Source organism: Rutilus rutilus, assembly GCF_951802725.1.
Source record: "Rutilus rutilus genome assembly, chromosome: 1".
NCBI lineage: Eukaryota > Metazoa > Chordata > Actinopteri > Cypriniformes > Leuciscidae > Rutilus > Rutilus rutilus.
The window spans coordinates 57,979,770-57,996,481 of NC_140209.1; the positions used below are offsets into that span (position 1 = coordinate 57,979,770).

Sequence of the window (16,712 nt, forward strand, 5' to 3'; positions counted from 1 at the left end):
ATGGTGGTGGCACGGACATGGAGAAGGTTTACAGGTTCAACAGCATTAAAGAGTGCAAACTTTATCATTCAACTGAACTGCACATTCATTTTAGACCCTTACGTTAAATGCTCTTGTGCCGTCTGTGCAATAAATGCACGTCCTTGAATGAGCGCTGTTTACGCGGGTTGAATTGACGTAGATCAGCGATCATGAGTGACAGGGCAGGGCCACTTCAGGGGCCAATCAGGTTTCGGTTGGGGCCAGTGCCCCTCTTCACTTCAATCTGTCGCTCAACACCGTGGCGGAGACTCTCTATTCGTTCCGGTGAAATCTCAAAACAAATTACGTGTCCATGCTTTTGACAAACAATCACTGATGAACATCTTTGGTTTTAATGAAAAAACTACCGTATTTTCCGGGAGGGAGGGTTATATAAAAATGTAGTTAATGTAGGCTTATATATTCCTTTATTTTATGGAATATTCTTTGATTTTAGAGTTGCACATATATTTTCAAAATGTATACATTTGCTCTTAATTTCATGTTATCCTCTCCATAGTGTACTTTAGAAACTAAATCTACTCATTTAAAACTGGGGATTCTTGCTTTCTCCAAAAAAATATTGCATTAAAAGCTGTAATTCTCAGCATAAGTATACGTCATCTTTAAGTAGCATAGGTCCTATACCCAAAACTATATTTTGTATCTTTATATATTTAGTTTCTTAAAAAAAAACTTCCCTGAATTAGGCTACTTCTGTTCACTGAAGTACTTCTGTTCGCTAGATGTTCACTGCAACTTATCCAACATCCTAAAGATAAATTATTATAATTTGAAGATATTTCTAGTGTTATAACATCTCGCATATTAATTTTCCAAGCAAAATGTATATTTTAGTCAGAATTATTGCGCTCCTATTTGGCGCGCAGCAGCGCTCGTTCAATATGAAGATTAGTAGCAAAATGGATACATTTGCATGACTTTCTAACATTTACAGATGGAGAATATAACTGTAAAATGTAAGTTTTGCAGAGCCCGATCTCACAGAAAAACGTAAAAATTCTACGAGGTGGCTTATTCGTACGAATTCATACGACCTGACTCGTACGAATTAGTACGTTTTTTGCAAAATCGTATATATTTTACGAATTGGCCAATTCGTATGAATTCATACGAATGACCTACCCCTGACCCCGCCCCTAAACCTACCCATCACGTGGGTTTAGACAAATCGTACAAATTCGTACGAGTGAGGTCGTACGAATTCGTACGAATTGGTCGTGAGATAGCGTTGGAAAATAGACGATATAATAGACGAGAAGACACGGACTCGTTGTTGTCTGTGCGTCAAGCTGTATTTACTTGTGACGCACAACATAGTTTGTGTCTCGGGGAGAGCCAAGATGGCGACCTGGGTAGACACTTTTCTGTGAACTCGTGAATTTTTCAAAGTACCAAACTTTTAGAATGATCCTAATGGACTCAAAGAGTGTTTTCTGAGAAGTGACTTGTTGCCTCTGTATTTTATGCACGGACAGTAGGACTATTTAACCTTAAAAAAGAGAAAAGTTAGCAACGTGACAGACTAGCACTGAAAATATGGCTAAAAAAGAAGCAAGACGCAAGGGAGGACTGATAATGGACCTGGAGTCTGATGCCTTCCCAAGCTTATGTTCACCTCTTCCTGAAACCCCTCTGAATAGCCCCAGTCCAAAGAAGGTCCGCACTGAAATTTCGAAGAAAGGAGCGGAAAATGTGTCCAATGCTGATATCCTGAAAGCTATTCACGGACTGAATGACCGATTCTCCAAGTTTGAAGAAATGGTGAACGAGAACACGGCGGAGATTGTTGTCATGCAGGAGCATATGAAAGACCTTGGGATGCAGTGTAATGGGCCTTTCACACAGGACGCGGTATGCGCGGCGCTGCGCTATAAAACCCATTCATCTCAATGGCTTGCGCCGCGCAAGGACGTTTTGTTTCTGCGTCGAGCAAAGCGCAAGCGCAGCGGTGCGCATCATTGGCGTGCTCACGCGCACGCCGCGGGTCAAAGTTCAAAATAGTTCAACTTTTGCCGCTGCGCTCTGTGACGATTACCAGCGCGGCCAATAGAATCGGGGGATCCAAACAAGGACGGAAATCAAAATGGATGAACAGCAAAATTTTATATCTGAATTAAAACAAGAATCATGAAGTCAGCTCTTTTTTTAGAATAAAACATCTATTCAAACATTAAATCTGAAACTAAGAAACAAAAACAGACGTAATAGAGCTCCCGCTAAAAGTTTTTAAAACTCCGCCTACGTCATAGCTCAGCGCAAATCGCGTTGTATCTGAAAGGCAACGCTGAACCCAGCGGCAAGCGCCGCGCATACCGCGTCCTGTGTGAAAGGCCCATAAAATGCTGCGTTCACACCAAACGCGAATCTGCGTCAAAATTCGCGCCTGCCGCGTCTAGTTATACGCGTGACCACTTTGTGTGCATTCGCGCGTCAAGAGTGAAATTGACGCGCGTCAAATCAAAAGTTTGAAGCGAAATTTACGCGCGACAAAGGCGAAGTCAGGGGGCGAAAGTTTCTAAGCTGTTGGCGGGCATCTTTTTTAGATGTTTATCGAGCATTAGCAATAGCATTAATCGAGAGAGTCACCGCTCTTATATGATCTGAAGAGCAGAAACAGCTGCGTAGGGGACATCGTCGCTGTACTCGGGTCCACCAAAACCTCCGGAGGGTTTCAGGAGTTTCACAATTTGCTCCAGTAGGTAGGTTTGGTGGACCTAACGGTGAGGACGCTGACGAGGACAGCGTAGGCCGTATAAGCCTCGGCCTCGAGTGGTCGCTGCCTAACGAGCCCGCGCTGTAAAGCCCGGCGCGAGGTTCACCCTCTCCCGCACCTAATCTGTCATTTATTTTTGTTTTGATAATAAATGGAGGCAGCCTCCAAAAGTGAAACCTGTCCTGTTATTTTTTTTGAAAAGTTTTTATACACTTAATTGTGTTTGGTGTCTTTACATTAGATTAATAAAGTTTCATATAGGCTAATCTAGAATAGATATGGAATAAATAGCATTCAATAAAAAATGAGTATCTCTCATATTGAAATCGAGTTTTTATGTGAAAGATTTGCTTTGTTGTGCATTTTAGTCATATTACAAAATAATTTATTGAGGCCAAACATAAAATAACATTATAAACTGTCAGTTCACCACGTGACAGCAGCAAGCAGGCTCCTGATTGGTTAACGCGGCGCGAATTGACGCAGAAGTTCAGATTTTTCAACTCGGGCGGCAGACGCGAATTCGCGTCAAACGCGTGAATGCACAAATAGCACTAATAAAATCATTCGCGCTTAACGCGCTAGACGCTCAATTCGCGCTATTCGCGCGAACGAGGCGTATTCGCATCTACCGCGCCGCGCTCTACGCCTCATTCGCGCCCCAGGAATTTTTTACGCCCGAAACGCGTCTTTGCATTGACTTAACATTGAAATCACTCGCGCCTGACGCGCTATTCGCGTTCGGTGTGAACGCACCATAAGGCGACAGATGACATCGTGAAGAAGCTGAACGAGCGAGCGACTGCAATTCAGGAGCGGCAGGAGGAGGCTGAGAGATATAGCCGACGATGGAATCTCCGTCTGCTTAATCTCCCGGAATACAGCAACAAAGATGTGAGAGAGGAGGTGATGGGAATAATCGCCCAGATCATTCCAGAAGAAAAGTCCAGACTTGGGTTCCTGGGCCCGTATTCATAAAGAATCTTAATGCAAAGAGTAGCTCCTAGTGACAAAATTCTAAGAAAATTCTTAGAAATGTGGCCGTTTAAAAAAGAAAAAAGTCATTCAGAAAGCATCTTAACCCTTAAAAGAGGTTTTAAGGTCAAAATTGTTAGGAGCACAGATGAGGACTTTTAAGAGGCTTAAGAGTTTCTTTAGCAGAGGAGAAAATGGCAGAAAGACAAAGAGGGAGAAGAAATGTGTTGCAGACAATGGATGACAGTGAGTTAATAAGACGCTATAGATTAGATCGTGCAGAGATCGTGTTTGTGACAGATCTTATTAGAGACACGCTAACATCTCCGATACAGCGCAGAAATGCCATAGTGCCAGAAATGAAAGTAATCACTACATTACGATATTTGGCAACTGGGAAAATTCCATGTTTGATACATTAAACTCAACATTCAAACCACCACTTAAATAGACATGCCAGCAATCAGTGTAACTGGAAAGAGTGGAACAATTTTTATCATTCTAAGCAATCAAATACCTTATAGGAAATGAACAGCATGGTAAATAAAAAAGGATTTATATAGGCCTATAATGTGTGTGTGTGTGAGAGAGAACGGTCAAATAGGAAAAATTACGCATGTAATTTCAAAGTGAAGGCTTAGAATAGACCCTATACTTAAAATCACTTTTTTTTCCTTCTTTGACAACCAACCAATCACAGTCTTCAAAAGATTGTGTCATACATAGCAACGGGGTCAACCCCGCCTCCTTACTAAGATGAAAGTTTTTGTCTTTTCCTTACTCAGAGTTGCTCTCAGATCGGTCCCGAATCGCTCTTAAGCTAAGACTCCTACGTAAAAGTTTTTAAGCTAAATTAAGAGTTTTCTGAGAGGATTCTTAGAATCTTTATGAATACGGGCCCAGGTAGACACTGTACACAGAGTGGGGAGAAATAAAGATGACAACAAACCACGTCCCATTATCATGCAATTCACCATGCGCACTTTCCGACACAGATTATGGAGAGCCTCCCTCAACTCCGATGTGTTGAAGGGAAAAAATCTACGGATGGCAGAAGACCTCACTTACATGGAGAGACAGTGCAGAAACAAACTCTGGCCAAAAGTTAAACAAGCCCGAGATGAAGGGAAGAAGACCAAATGGATCGGCCCGGTGGCCATCATTGATGGTGTAAGACATACAGTTTAAGAATCAATTAGATGAATAATAAGGTGATCTTAAGTTAAGTTGAATGCTAAGTAATATTAATAAGATCCCTTAAATACCTCAAGCTAACTCAGGTTATTGTTCACAAGGAACAATGGTTAATTTAAGTTTACATGTTTGATTAGATGTATTGATTTACCGGAAAAATGTTCATAACTTAAGTTCTCCTACTAAGGCACTTATTGTCCACTGTATAGCACAATCACATTGATGTGATGGTTACCTATGTTTGAAATTAGCATACTGCACTATGAGTACTAGTAGTTAAATAACCTACTTCTACAGTGGCACAGTTACTTGCTTATTTAAGCAATTTGTTCACTTCTTTATATTAAAAAAGAGAAAGAAACGAGTCTTCAATTTCATAAGGTACTCAATATTTAGAGTTCTCGTTTGAGAGTACCTACTTGTGTGTCTATATCTCAACACTCTACAAGTTCCTGTTAATTTTACAGTCTTCTAGTTCACTTTACTCTATTTTTCTATGACAGACTTCCATTTCAGTTCCTTAAAAATAATATCCCTTAATGTTAGAGGTATCCGTGACAGCACCGAAAGAAAGTCTATTTTTATTTTTTGCTGGCGAAAAAATGCAGATTTAATCCTTTTACAAGAGACTCACTCAAGTGAAAATGCCGTGAAGTTTTGGAAAGCACAATGGGGTGATCAGTGTTACTTTTGTCATGCCTCTCAACAATCTGCTGGTGTAGCAATTCTCCTCAACAAATTAAAAAAATTATTATTGAATCATTATTTTCAGATGAGGGTAGATGGATTATTTCAGTTTTCAAACTGGATAACACCATTTTTATAGTTTGTAACTTATATAATCATAACAACACAGCTCTAGCCAAAACAATGTGTATGCAATTGTGTAAGAAACTTGAAGCTCTTAAACTGAAGTACAAAGAAGCACAATTGATTCTTGGGGGAGATTATAATGATGCTCCAGATGATCTCTTAGATCGATTACCGATGAGAACAGTTCAACATTCAAGATTTAAAAGCATTGCATATATTTGTGAACAACTTTCGGTTATCGATGTATGGAGATACTTAAATTCTGATACAAAAGAATGTACTTGGAGTAATACGAATAGATCTCTACAATCCAGAATTGACTTGTGGCTTATATCACCTTCTTGCACACAATTTGTTTCAGAAGCATCTCACGATTTTGCTCCCTTATCTGATCATAAATTGATTAAAATTCATTTAATAGGCACTAAACAAAATCAAAACAATCTTCGTGGTTTCTGGAAGCTAAATAATGATTTATTAAATGATGAAATATTTTGTGGTGATGTTAAAAGAACAGCGAAACAGATATTTAGGGATCCTAAAATGAATCATACACAAAAATGGGAATCCTTTAAATTTAAGATAAGAGAAGCAGCAATGAGAAAATAATAACGCCTCAAAAGAAATTAGTATCATGAACGAACTAAATACATTATTGAAGAAAGATAGTCTATTAGAGGAAGAAGAAATTAAATTGAAGAGACTAAAAGAAGAAATAGATCATACATATATTAATATGGCTAAAGGAGCCTTCATAAGGTCAAGAGCAAAATGGTTGGAATTAGGCGAAAAGAACTCTAGCTACTTTTTTTGCCCTAGAGAAACTAAATCAAAAAAGAAACAATATCTCTGCACTCAAGATTGATGATGTCATAACCACTAATCATTTGGACATTTCAAAATATGCTTATTCATTCTACAGTAACATATACAAATCAAATTCCCAAATCAATGATTGTGATAAGTTTATTGAATCAATTAAAAAATATACACCAACCATTTCAGAGCCCTTCAAAACTAACTGTGAACGACCCATCACAAAATCAGAAATATCAGAAGCAATCCAATCAATGAAAAAAGGAGAATCTCCAGGCAACGACGGCCTCTCGGTTGAATTCTATTTACATTTTTGGAATATTATTGTGGATCCTTTATTGGAATTATTTAAAGGGACACTAAGTAGGAATTTCTCCCATCTAGTGGTGAAACTGTATTTTGCATTCAAACGAATAATGCTCTCCAGCGCCTCACTTTTTCAAATGCGCGTTGCATCTACGGTAGACGTTATGTACCAAAAAGCTATGACAGGATGTCTTATAATAGCACTTCGAGTTTTCCTTCGGGTGAACAGGTTTGTTATTTAAAACAAACTGAAACTTAAAACAACGAATAAAAGAATGTTACAGTATGAATTACTGACTGTGAAAAACATTAACTATGGTAATTAGTAGTAATGCCTTCTTTACTCGTTATATTTTTTGAAGTACGTGCATTGTTAGATATCATCATCATCAGAGCCTTCTCTAACGTTACTTTACTCAATAGCTGCTATTCATCAAAGAGCCTGTTTAACTTTTAACTATAAATGTTCTACTGTCTATATAATAAAGTACACAACCAAGCAATGAAAAAAAAGCTTGTAATTAAGACGGTAACATTGACTTACCTGTCGAGAAGAAAGCAGGCAACTTCAGCATCTCTTTTGAAAGCTTTCTCCTGCATTAGCTATCCCGACATTAACCCTTGTTTTTGTAATCTCCGGTCACGTTTCCTTTTACGGTCTATTTTGGACTTTTTCGATGACGAGGACTCCTCATCCTGTGACTCATATGTATGTATGAATGAACGATGTATAAATAACCGTGCAGTGCAGCCTTTTAAACTTGCCGGGGAAGTGACAAGCGCCTCTCACTGCTCTGCTCCTCCGCTTCTGCTGGCTTCAGTCACGTGACGCTGGCTCTGAACGAAACGCGTTGTGGAAACGCGTTGGTCTAGTACTTTTTGTCCCTCTCTGCTATTATAGTTTTTCAAGATGGCAGAACTACATGGAAGCCTCCGTGGACCTACCCGTGCCATGTATATAAAGATAATAAATTCTTCGTTTACGAGGATTAGTCTGATCATTGGCATAGGTATTTGTACACCATTGAGGGCATATTTATGAATAAAAATATTGATTTTAGATAATAAAATACCTAAAAAGCTACATATTGTCCCTTTAAGGAATGTCAAGATAGGAAAGAAATGTCAACAAGTATGAAACAGGGTATTATAACACTAATTCCTAAACCGGAAAAAGATCACCTTATGATAGAAAATTTGGAGACCTATTACGCTCTTAAATATAGATTACAAAATTATCTCATTGGTATATGCCAGAGCCATAGAGAGAAAGAGTTGCGACACTCTTTGATGTCGCCGCTATGGCTGTCACGTGGTTCATGTAAGCCCCAATAGTTCCAAAACATACGCTGGCTGTCATGTTCTTCTATGGGACAGACAGCAGCGATTGTATTATTGAACGGTAAATATAAAATAAAACACACACCCAAGTACTTTTTCAGCTGTTATTGCATTATTGCATTTTGTTAATGTCAGTTTTGCATTTGGAGATAAGTTTTAGGCTATATTTTTGGAGGGAAAAGCGTAGCACTGGCTTTAGCGGCTCTAACTTAACTTTTCCATATCATTCATCTGATGATGGACGTCTCATGATATTTATTTTAGCACAACTGGGCTGTATTAGGCTATTGATTCCCGTGATTTTGCTTATAAATTCCGATTCAGCCATTAGCCTACCTTTGATCACTTCTTCTGATGAAACTGGCCACCCCCAGGACCACAACGTGAAACATGATCATGTTAAGACTAAGAATATAATTTTAAGATTAAGCCATACACATATTATCAAAACTATAACAGATTAAAAACGAATTTACGCTTTTATGTTTGTGTCTATAGGTAAGTGCAGAGTGAAGATTTTCCTCTATGGCTCTGGGTTAGTGTACAGAGTAGGCTAAGAGTAAGGGTAGCTGTAACTCAATCCAAGTAACTTAAGCAATTCACTAACAAAACACTTGTAACTTCTGTTACAGCTATTGAGACATCAATTAAGCATGGCTGATACAAATGAAGGTTTTCAAATAAAATACGTTTTATTAAACAATGACAGACAACAAAAAATGTTTGCTTGTGTGAGTGTGTGTGAACAAGAAAAACAAAAACCAGGGGCAGGTGATCCATGAAACAGACAGGACTGGTTATGGCCATAACAATCCTAGATGTCCAGCATTGTTCACACAAGCTGCTTCACTCAAGACAACAAAACATAATGAAAAGTTAGTATATCCCTATTATATTTAATTAAGATTAAAATTAATTAAGTCGCTATAAAGGTGGGAGCGATTCATTACCGAGCTCTTACTGTCACAGCTGACGAAGTCGCGCTAGCTAGCTAGCAGGCAGTGCTTGAAAATTGGTTGAAACAACCAACATAAAATATAAATAATTACGCCGTGCATATAAAAATGAAGACCCGTATAAGCATCGTAAAGGGCCTCTGATACAATATAGACAGTTGACAATTCAAAAGAGGTCGATATTTCAGCAATTTACCTCTGGAACAACTCGACGCGCAGCAATGTAAGTGAATGGTGTCCAACGACCAAATGACAGTGTTTGGAACTAATCCGATCTTCAAATCCCGGAAGTAGGCGGTTAAAAGCGCCGCCATTATTTACAACGGAGGTCTATGGGAGTGTCGCAACTCTTTCTCTCTATGGCTCTGGTATATGCTAAAAGGTTAAAAAAAGATCTTGGAGAAATTATCGCCGAAACTCAAACTGGATTTATGTCCAACCGTCATATTAGTTCCAACATAAGGCTTGTTCTTGACTTATTAGACTACTCTGAAAACATTGATAATGACTCCCTTATAGTTTTTCTTGATTTTTACAAGGCTTTTGATACGGTGGAACATCATTTTTTATTTAAAGCACTTCAAACCTTTGGTTTTGGTCAAAATTTTATTTCAACAATCGAAATGTTTTATAAAAATATTGACAGTTGTGTCATACTATATCCAAACACTACCAAAAGATTTCCAGTGCTGAGATCCGTCCGTCAAGGCTGTCCGATTTCTCCCTTTTTATTTTTGATTGTTGTCGAATTGCTCTCATTACATATTTTAAATAACCCAATAATTGAAGGTTTATCTATTTTTGGTAAGGAAATTAAACTGACCCAACTAGCTGATGATACAGCATTATTCTTAAAGGACAAACATCAGATTGAAAACGCTGTAGCATTAATAGACGAATTCTCAGCTGCTTCTGGACTAAAATTGAATAAATCTAAATGCGAAATTTTATGTCTGTTTGAAACAAATGTTAAAACCATATATAATATGCCTGTTAAAAATTGTATTAGATATCTCTGTGTTTTTGTTTGTAAGAATGTTATAGAGCGCCAACGACTTAACTTCTCCCCCAAAATGAACAAATCTAAAACTATATTGAACCTATGGCTTCAAAGAGACTTATCAATCTTAGGTAGGGTCCTTCTGACTAAAGCTGAAGGAGTTTCTAGATTTGTGTATCCAGCACTCTCCCTTAATGTCTGTGATTCCATGTAAAGAAATCAATGATATGTTTGTAAAATTTGTATGGAAGAATAAGCACCATCATTTGAAAAAAGCTTTGCTTTCTGGTCCTAAAGCTAAAGGTGGTTTTGATCTATTAGACTTGATTTAAATTATACATTTAAAGTTAAATGGTTAAAGGAATGCTTAAAAGCTCCAGATTCATTATGGAATTTTATTCCTCATAATATATTCAAGAAGGTTGGAGGTCTCAAGTTCTTACTGTCTTGTAATTACAGTATTTCTAAATTACCAGTTAAGATGTCGGAATTTCATCCACAAGCTCTGTTAGCCTGGAAGCTATGTTATTCACATAACTTTTCATAGATCTATCATTTGGAACAATGAGTGTATTATTAAAAGGAACAAATCATTGTATTTACAAAACTGGATAGATCAAAATATCATTTATTTAAAAGACTTATTTAGCCCTAATGGTCAACTTCTTAGCTATGAAGACTTTCTTACACAGAAAACTTTCCCTGTAAAATGTAAAGAATTTAGCTCAGTAATTAACTCTATTCCCAGTGGAATATTATAATTAATGAAAAGCTATGTAGAGCAAAATGTACAACACACTACTCCTAACATTCTTTACATAAACGGTATTGACATTCTAAGCAAAAAATGTACTAATAAACATATCAGAGAATGTTTCTACAATGCCAAAAAAATAATACCTAGAGGGACATTTTTTTGGAATGCTATTTTTATGAATATTAATTGGCAGAAGGCATGGCTTGTTCCTTTTAAATTTTGTGTCACAAATAAAATGAGAGAATTACATCTAAAAATACTACATAACATATACCCATCTAAGATGTACATTTCAAGATTTCTTGATATTGAAAACAAATGTACTTTTTGTAAAAATGAACTTGAAAATGTAACCCATTTGTTTTATGGTTGTTCACACAGTATTACATTTTGGAAAGAACTTGAGAATTATATATTATGTAAAACAAAACACAAAATCAACATTGAGGGGAAGAACATTATCACTTATTTTGAATACAAAGAAAAGAAACTATATACTATAGTAAACCTTTACATTTTGTTAGGCAAGTTTCATATCCATAAATGTAAATTCCAGAATTCTTCACCATCATTTAAGTTGTTTTTGATAGAGGTGGATTTTTTTTTTCAGTATCGACCGATGCTTGTTAGCAATAAAAAATAAAAATAAAAAACTAATGCACACATTTATTCTGATGTGTTATTTCAGTAGCAGAAGTTCAGCTATATTAATGAAAATTAAAATAAGAGTCTCTGTAACATCTCACTGTTACTGATTTATCAGCTCAAAGTATTCTGGGTAAAATCTCTCTACAGTCTATTCTGAAACATCAACACAGTTTCACTGATGATCCAGAATAAACATAAAACCCAGGATAGAGCGTCTGACTGAATGTGGTCTGGACTGTGTGGATGAGGCTCATTGTGTCAGAGACGCTGTAGAAGGACAGAGTTCCTGCACTGTGATCCACATACACTCCTATTCTTCTGCTGATGGACTTTACAGGGAGATCAGTCTTTATGTTATTGTGCCAGAATGAGTAACTGGAGGAAGAGCAGAACAAACTCCAGGACTGATCATTATATCCAAACAAACACTCATAACCCCGTCCCTTCCTGCTGATGCTCTTATATGACACTGATATATACACACCTTTCCCAGACCACTCAATCTCCCAGTAACAGCGTCCACACACACTCTCTCTACACAACACCTGACGCCAGTGATCAAATCTGTCTGGATGATCAGGATACGACTGTTGTGTGTCAGTGTAAGTAATCACTCTGTTCCTCTCAGACAGACTGAGGCGTTTATGCACTGTGTTCAGATCCAGAGTCAGCTGATGGGAATCTGATGGAGAGAAAACACATCAGAATCAGGAATTATGAATCTGTCTGATCTTTTAATGTATCTGAACAATGTATCATCAGTGTCTCAGTACAGCTGATCAGATATCCTGTGCAAATCATCATTTACATGATCAATTATAAAACTCTTATATCATGTTTATTTCTCCTTCTACAGGAAGAACATGAACACATTCAGTGAGTTTTTCTGCTTGTTTCTCAGTGACTTACATTGTAGGAAGTCGTTCCTGGTCTTGGGATTCATGTTGGTGAATGTGACTGTGGAAATAAACAGACATGAACAGTGTGAAGAGAAATGACAAGATAAAATACATTCATTTCTAAGACGTTTCTAATCTGATATTAGATGATGCAGGACTCATTTCTGAGAACAGAAGAATCTCCAGATGCCTCATATATAAAACACACGTATCGAATTCAATCCTAAATTTCAATAGATTTCAATTTCAATATAAACATAAATATTAATTACTTCTAAACCATCAAGGGATGTTTGTGGCTGTTCTGTAGAGTTGATGCACTTGAATTGAAGATGAACTGTGATTTATAAAGTGGGATGCGTTTAGGACAATTATTTGTGCGCATGTTTTATAAATCATAGGAACATTTCAGAAACTGTTGTACGTTCATATTTCGGATCATTCTCCACACGTCTTTATAAACGAGGCGCAGGACTTTACCTCTATCAGAGATCTTCTTGAGCTCCTCTTTGCAGAAATCCTCCAGTTTGTCTCTCAGCTGACGGACAGATTCTCTCACGCCATCAAAAGAGGAGAGAGAACTGAAGGAAACGTCGGGTTCGTCTGTAGATTCAGGAGGTGCTGAGAGAGACTGGAAACTCTACAGAAAACAGAAATCAAAACTCATCATCTCCACACTTCAGCCAATAACCTGCACTATATCAGATCTGAGCGGCTCTTGTTGACTTCACTTCTCTTCAGTGACTCGCTTCAATCCAGCACTTTCACACAATCAGCACATTCTTCTCATATTCATCATTTAATGCTACAAACTCTAGTATTTCACACTTACACTCCTTGTGAAAAAGAAAGTACCGTACTTGTAACAGAAATAATATACTTTAAAAATATATAAGTGCCGATTGGCTGTAATGTTTTCGGAAACTTAATTGCATGTTATTTGCAGTTAAATGAATGTGGTTTAGTTTAATGTTGTTATTAAATGCAAATAGCTGAGCTTTAGAGTGTTTTTTTGCCCTGCTTAAGTTAGTCTCATTCTGCTCTCATGAAATGTTTCTCTGTGAGTCTCTTGCTCAAGTCCACTATGATCCAGTTCTTCTAGATCTCTGTTACCTGCAGGAACTGGATGTGATGGTGTGTGTGTGAAAGCTGCTCCAGCTCAGCGTCTCTCCTCCTCAGATCATTGATCTCCTGCTCCAGTCGCTCCAGTCGTCCTTCAGCTCGACTCACTGCAGTCTTTTCCTGATCTCTGATCCGCTGTGTCGCCTCAGAGCGGCTTCTCTCAATGGAGCGGATGATCTCAGTGAAGATCTTCTCACTGTCCTCCACTGCTGTGTGTGCAGAGCGCTGTTACACACACATCACAATCACACAGTGAGTTCAGTGAGTCCAAACTGAGACGTCTCACACTTCTCTTCTTCTACAGACTCACCTTATGAGACTCCACAGCCTCTCTCAGCTGATGAAGATCTTTCTGTCTCTGCTGGATTCTCTGACGGATCTTCATCTGCGTCTCCTTCAGCTGTTTCTGGAGGACAAACCAATAACAGCGAATGACACATAAAACTACTATCACACAATAAGGGTTAAAGACGTCATCCTCTTTGATTTGGGCTCTGAGTACATGAGTTGATCAATGATTTGATTTGTGAATCAAAATTGGTCCTTTAAAAAAAAAAAAAAAACTTTTAAAAACAGCATTCCTTTAAAAAAGTATATGTGAATTAAAGCTGCAAGCAGCGATGAAAGCGTCACTCGGTGGCTTTAGGAAGACAGAGCATGGTTGGGCAATGTGCATTTAAGGAGGTATACACTCTAAAAAGAGATGTGTTAAAAAACAACACACATCATGTGTTGATGGTATTTGACACATGTTGTGTATATTTTAACACACAATGTGTGTTCAAATGTAACTCTAGAATAGCACTGGGTGGAGAAGAGTTTGTGTTTATGAAAAAATTATAGGTATATTTTATATGGTATCCCATAAAATGCTCTAAAATAAATAAAGCAATACATTCAAATAAATAAATTAAATCTTAATTCATGAAAACTTAAAGATTAACGGGTGTTTTTTGGCAGCCAATCACATCATGCCTCTTTTTCAATGTCTTTTTCAAATGCTGCTTTCTCTTGTTATTAATAACCAGATTGACTTTATTTCTGTCAGACGCTACAGAAGCTCTTATTGAGAATTAACAGGTTTTGGTGTTGACGATTCATTGAATGTTTCATTTAAAGTCACCAAAATCGTGATTAGTGTCAGCTTTATTTGGGCTCATTTAAGGAGGTATATATAGTAAGAGTATGTCAAAGTCAGTTACAAAATGTTTTGTATAATGGTGATAATAGCATGCTTCATGACTCAGCTAAGTTTAGTATAAATATAAAACTAGCATGTTTAGTATGTTTCTAGCATGCTTAGTACACAATAATTATGTGGTTAGTACTGCATTACTGTGTTAACCATGCCAGTTTCTGTTGCCAGTAGGTGGGGCTATGTCTATATACCTTTCATATCTGCATATATATTCATATTTATTTCATATCACTGCCTGATCAATCTCTCTCAGTTCATACCTGTTTCTCTGTCCTCTGTGCTGCAGTTGATACAGTTTTGTGGTTTTTATGTTCATACTCTTTACACCGCACACAAATGCATTCTTGATCAGTGACACAGAACATTTCTAGCTCTTTATCATGTTTACGGCAGATCATGTCCTGCAGTCGTCCAGTGGCATCAATCACTTTGTGTGGTTTACGAGAGTGATATTCCTCATGACGGTCTAAATGAGTTTGACAGTAAGATTCCTGACACACCAGACAGGACTTGACGGCTTTGTATTTTCTTCCAGTACAGACGTCACACTCCACGTCTCCAGATCCAGCGTAACAGTCAGCAGGAAGTTTAGTCTTCTTCAGTTTCTCCACCAGTTCAGCCAGAATGGTGTTTTTAGCTAAAGCAGGTCTTGGACTGAAGGTCTGTCTGCACTGAGGGCAGCTGTAGACTCTCTTCTCATCCTCCTGATCCCAGCAGTCTGTAATACAGATCTTACAGTAACTGTGTCCACAGAGGATAGTCACTGGTTCCTTTAGGAGATCCAGACACACTGGACACGTGAACTCATCCTGAGAAAATCTGGCTTCTGCCATTTTACTGCATGAATACAGAGAGACACAAACACACAACAGCTCAACAACACTTCAGTTTCTGTTTCCCTGAACTGAGGAGCTGAAATAGTTTCCTGGTTCTGTGTTTGAGTGACGTGTGTAAAATAGGCGTGTCTGTAAAGCAGCTTCCTCGTTCACACACACACACACACACACACACACACACACTTTACTGCTGTGTTTACTGTATGTGTCCTTCAAGTGGAGTCGAAAATATCATAATTACGAGTTCAAAGCTCATGAATGACTGAGCGAAGATTTAGGCTACTCACGAATGCATATGTCTATATACCTATATACTGTGTCAAAGTAATGTCAATATGTCAAAATGTACAGTTCTAAGATAATACAGATCATGCTAGCTAACATCATGTATTCATTTAGGCAGAAACAATGAGCTCATTAACCCTTTCCCCACCAGAGTCTTTAAAAAACATTGCAACTGCCAGCATTTTTATTTTATTTTATAATTTTCAAAAAACGTTCATGGCCCCCCGAATATTTTGTTGAATATCTGAACATACAATGTATCAAAATAAATAACAGATCCTCTGTAGCTTTAGGCATTATTTTTTTATCAACACTTAAATGTGGGTAAGTTTCATAAAAACAACAACATTTTAAACAAAAGCTGAGAAAATTGTTTTCAAAGACTACAACGTGTTGATTTTATCGCTTGTTTCTGCTTCTTGTTTTGCCTGTGTTTTGATCATAGACAGTAAAATAAAGGTTTTGATCAGGAGATTCTGTCCTCTTTCAGAAGATGTGTGATAGCGCCCCCTACCGTATAACAGTGAAAACACAGAAAACTGGAAAATTCCGTCAAAGCCGGGGAAAGAGTTAAAGCAATTATTACAAGTTGTGATCATAATGATTACAGTATATAGAAAATTTGGCAGTTTTGTATGTTGATTCAGAGTTGGCATCATCTGATGTCCTCGCAGGGGTTGGCGTCCTCTCCTCACAAGTGTTGGATCATCTGAAATCTTCATAAGAGGCTGGATCCAAACTGGAGCTGGCTTACTCAGGATCCCGAGGTAAAAACAGAAAAGCTAATGGGAAATAATCAGCGGAGCTG

General features: G+C 37.7%; 1 protein-coding gene across 1 annotated transcript; it reads right to left on the minus strand.

Moving 5' to 3' along the window:
* Positions 1 to 10,542: 10,542 nt before the first annotated feature.
* On the minus strand, positions 10,543 to 15,726 carry LOC311286674 (tripartite motif-containing protein 16-like protein). The gene is made up of 6 exons (XM_084402934.1): positions 15,044 to 15,726; positions 13,896 to 13,991; positions 13,577 to 13,810; positions 12,944 to 13,103; positions 12,474 to 12,521; positions 10,543 to 12,246 (listed from the first exon to the last, which is right to left on the minus strand). Exons 1-6 carry the CDS (start codon positions 15,614 to 15,616, stop codon positions 11,726 to 11,728), a joined length of 1,632 nt encoding a protein of 543 aa, XP_084259060.1. The 5' UTR covers positions 15,617 to 15,726; the 3' UTR covers positions 10,543 to 11,725.
* Positions 15,727 to 16,712: the final 986 nt, after the last annotated feature.

Coding starts and splice junctions, on each gene's coding strand:
- LOC311286674 (XM_084402934.1), bottom strand. CDS start 15,616: ATGGCAGAAGCCAGATTTTCTCAGGATGAGTTCACGTGTCCAGTGTGT. Junction 13,811..13,895: donor AGGCTGTGGAGTCTCATAAG/GTGAGTCTGTAG, acceptor TGTGTGTAACAG/CGCTCTGCACACACAGCAGT. Junction 13,104..13,576: donor ATCACATCCAGTTCCTGCAG/GTAACAGAGATC, acceptor TGTTTTCTGTAG/AGTTTCCAGTCTCTCTCAGC.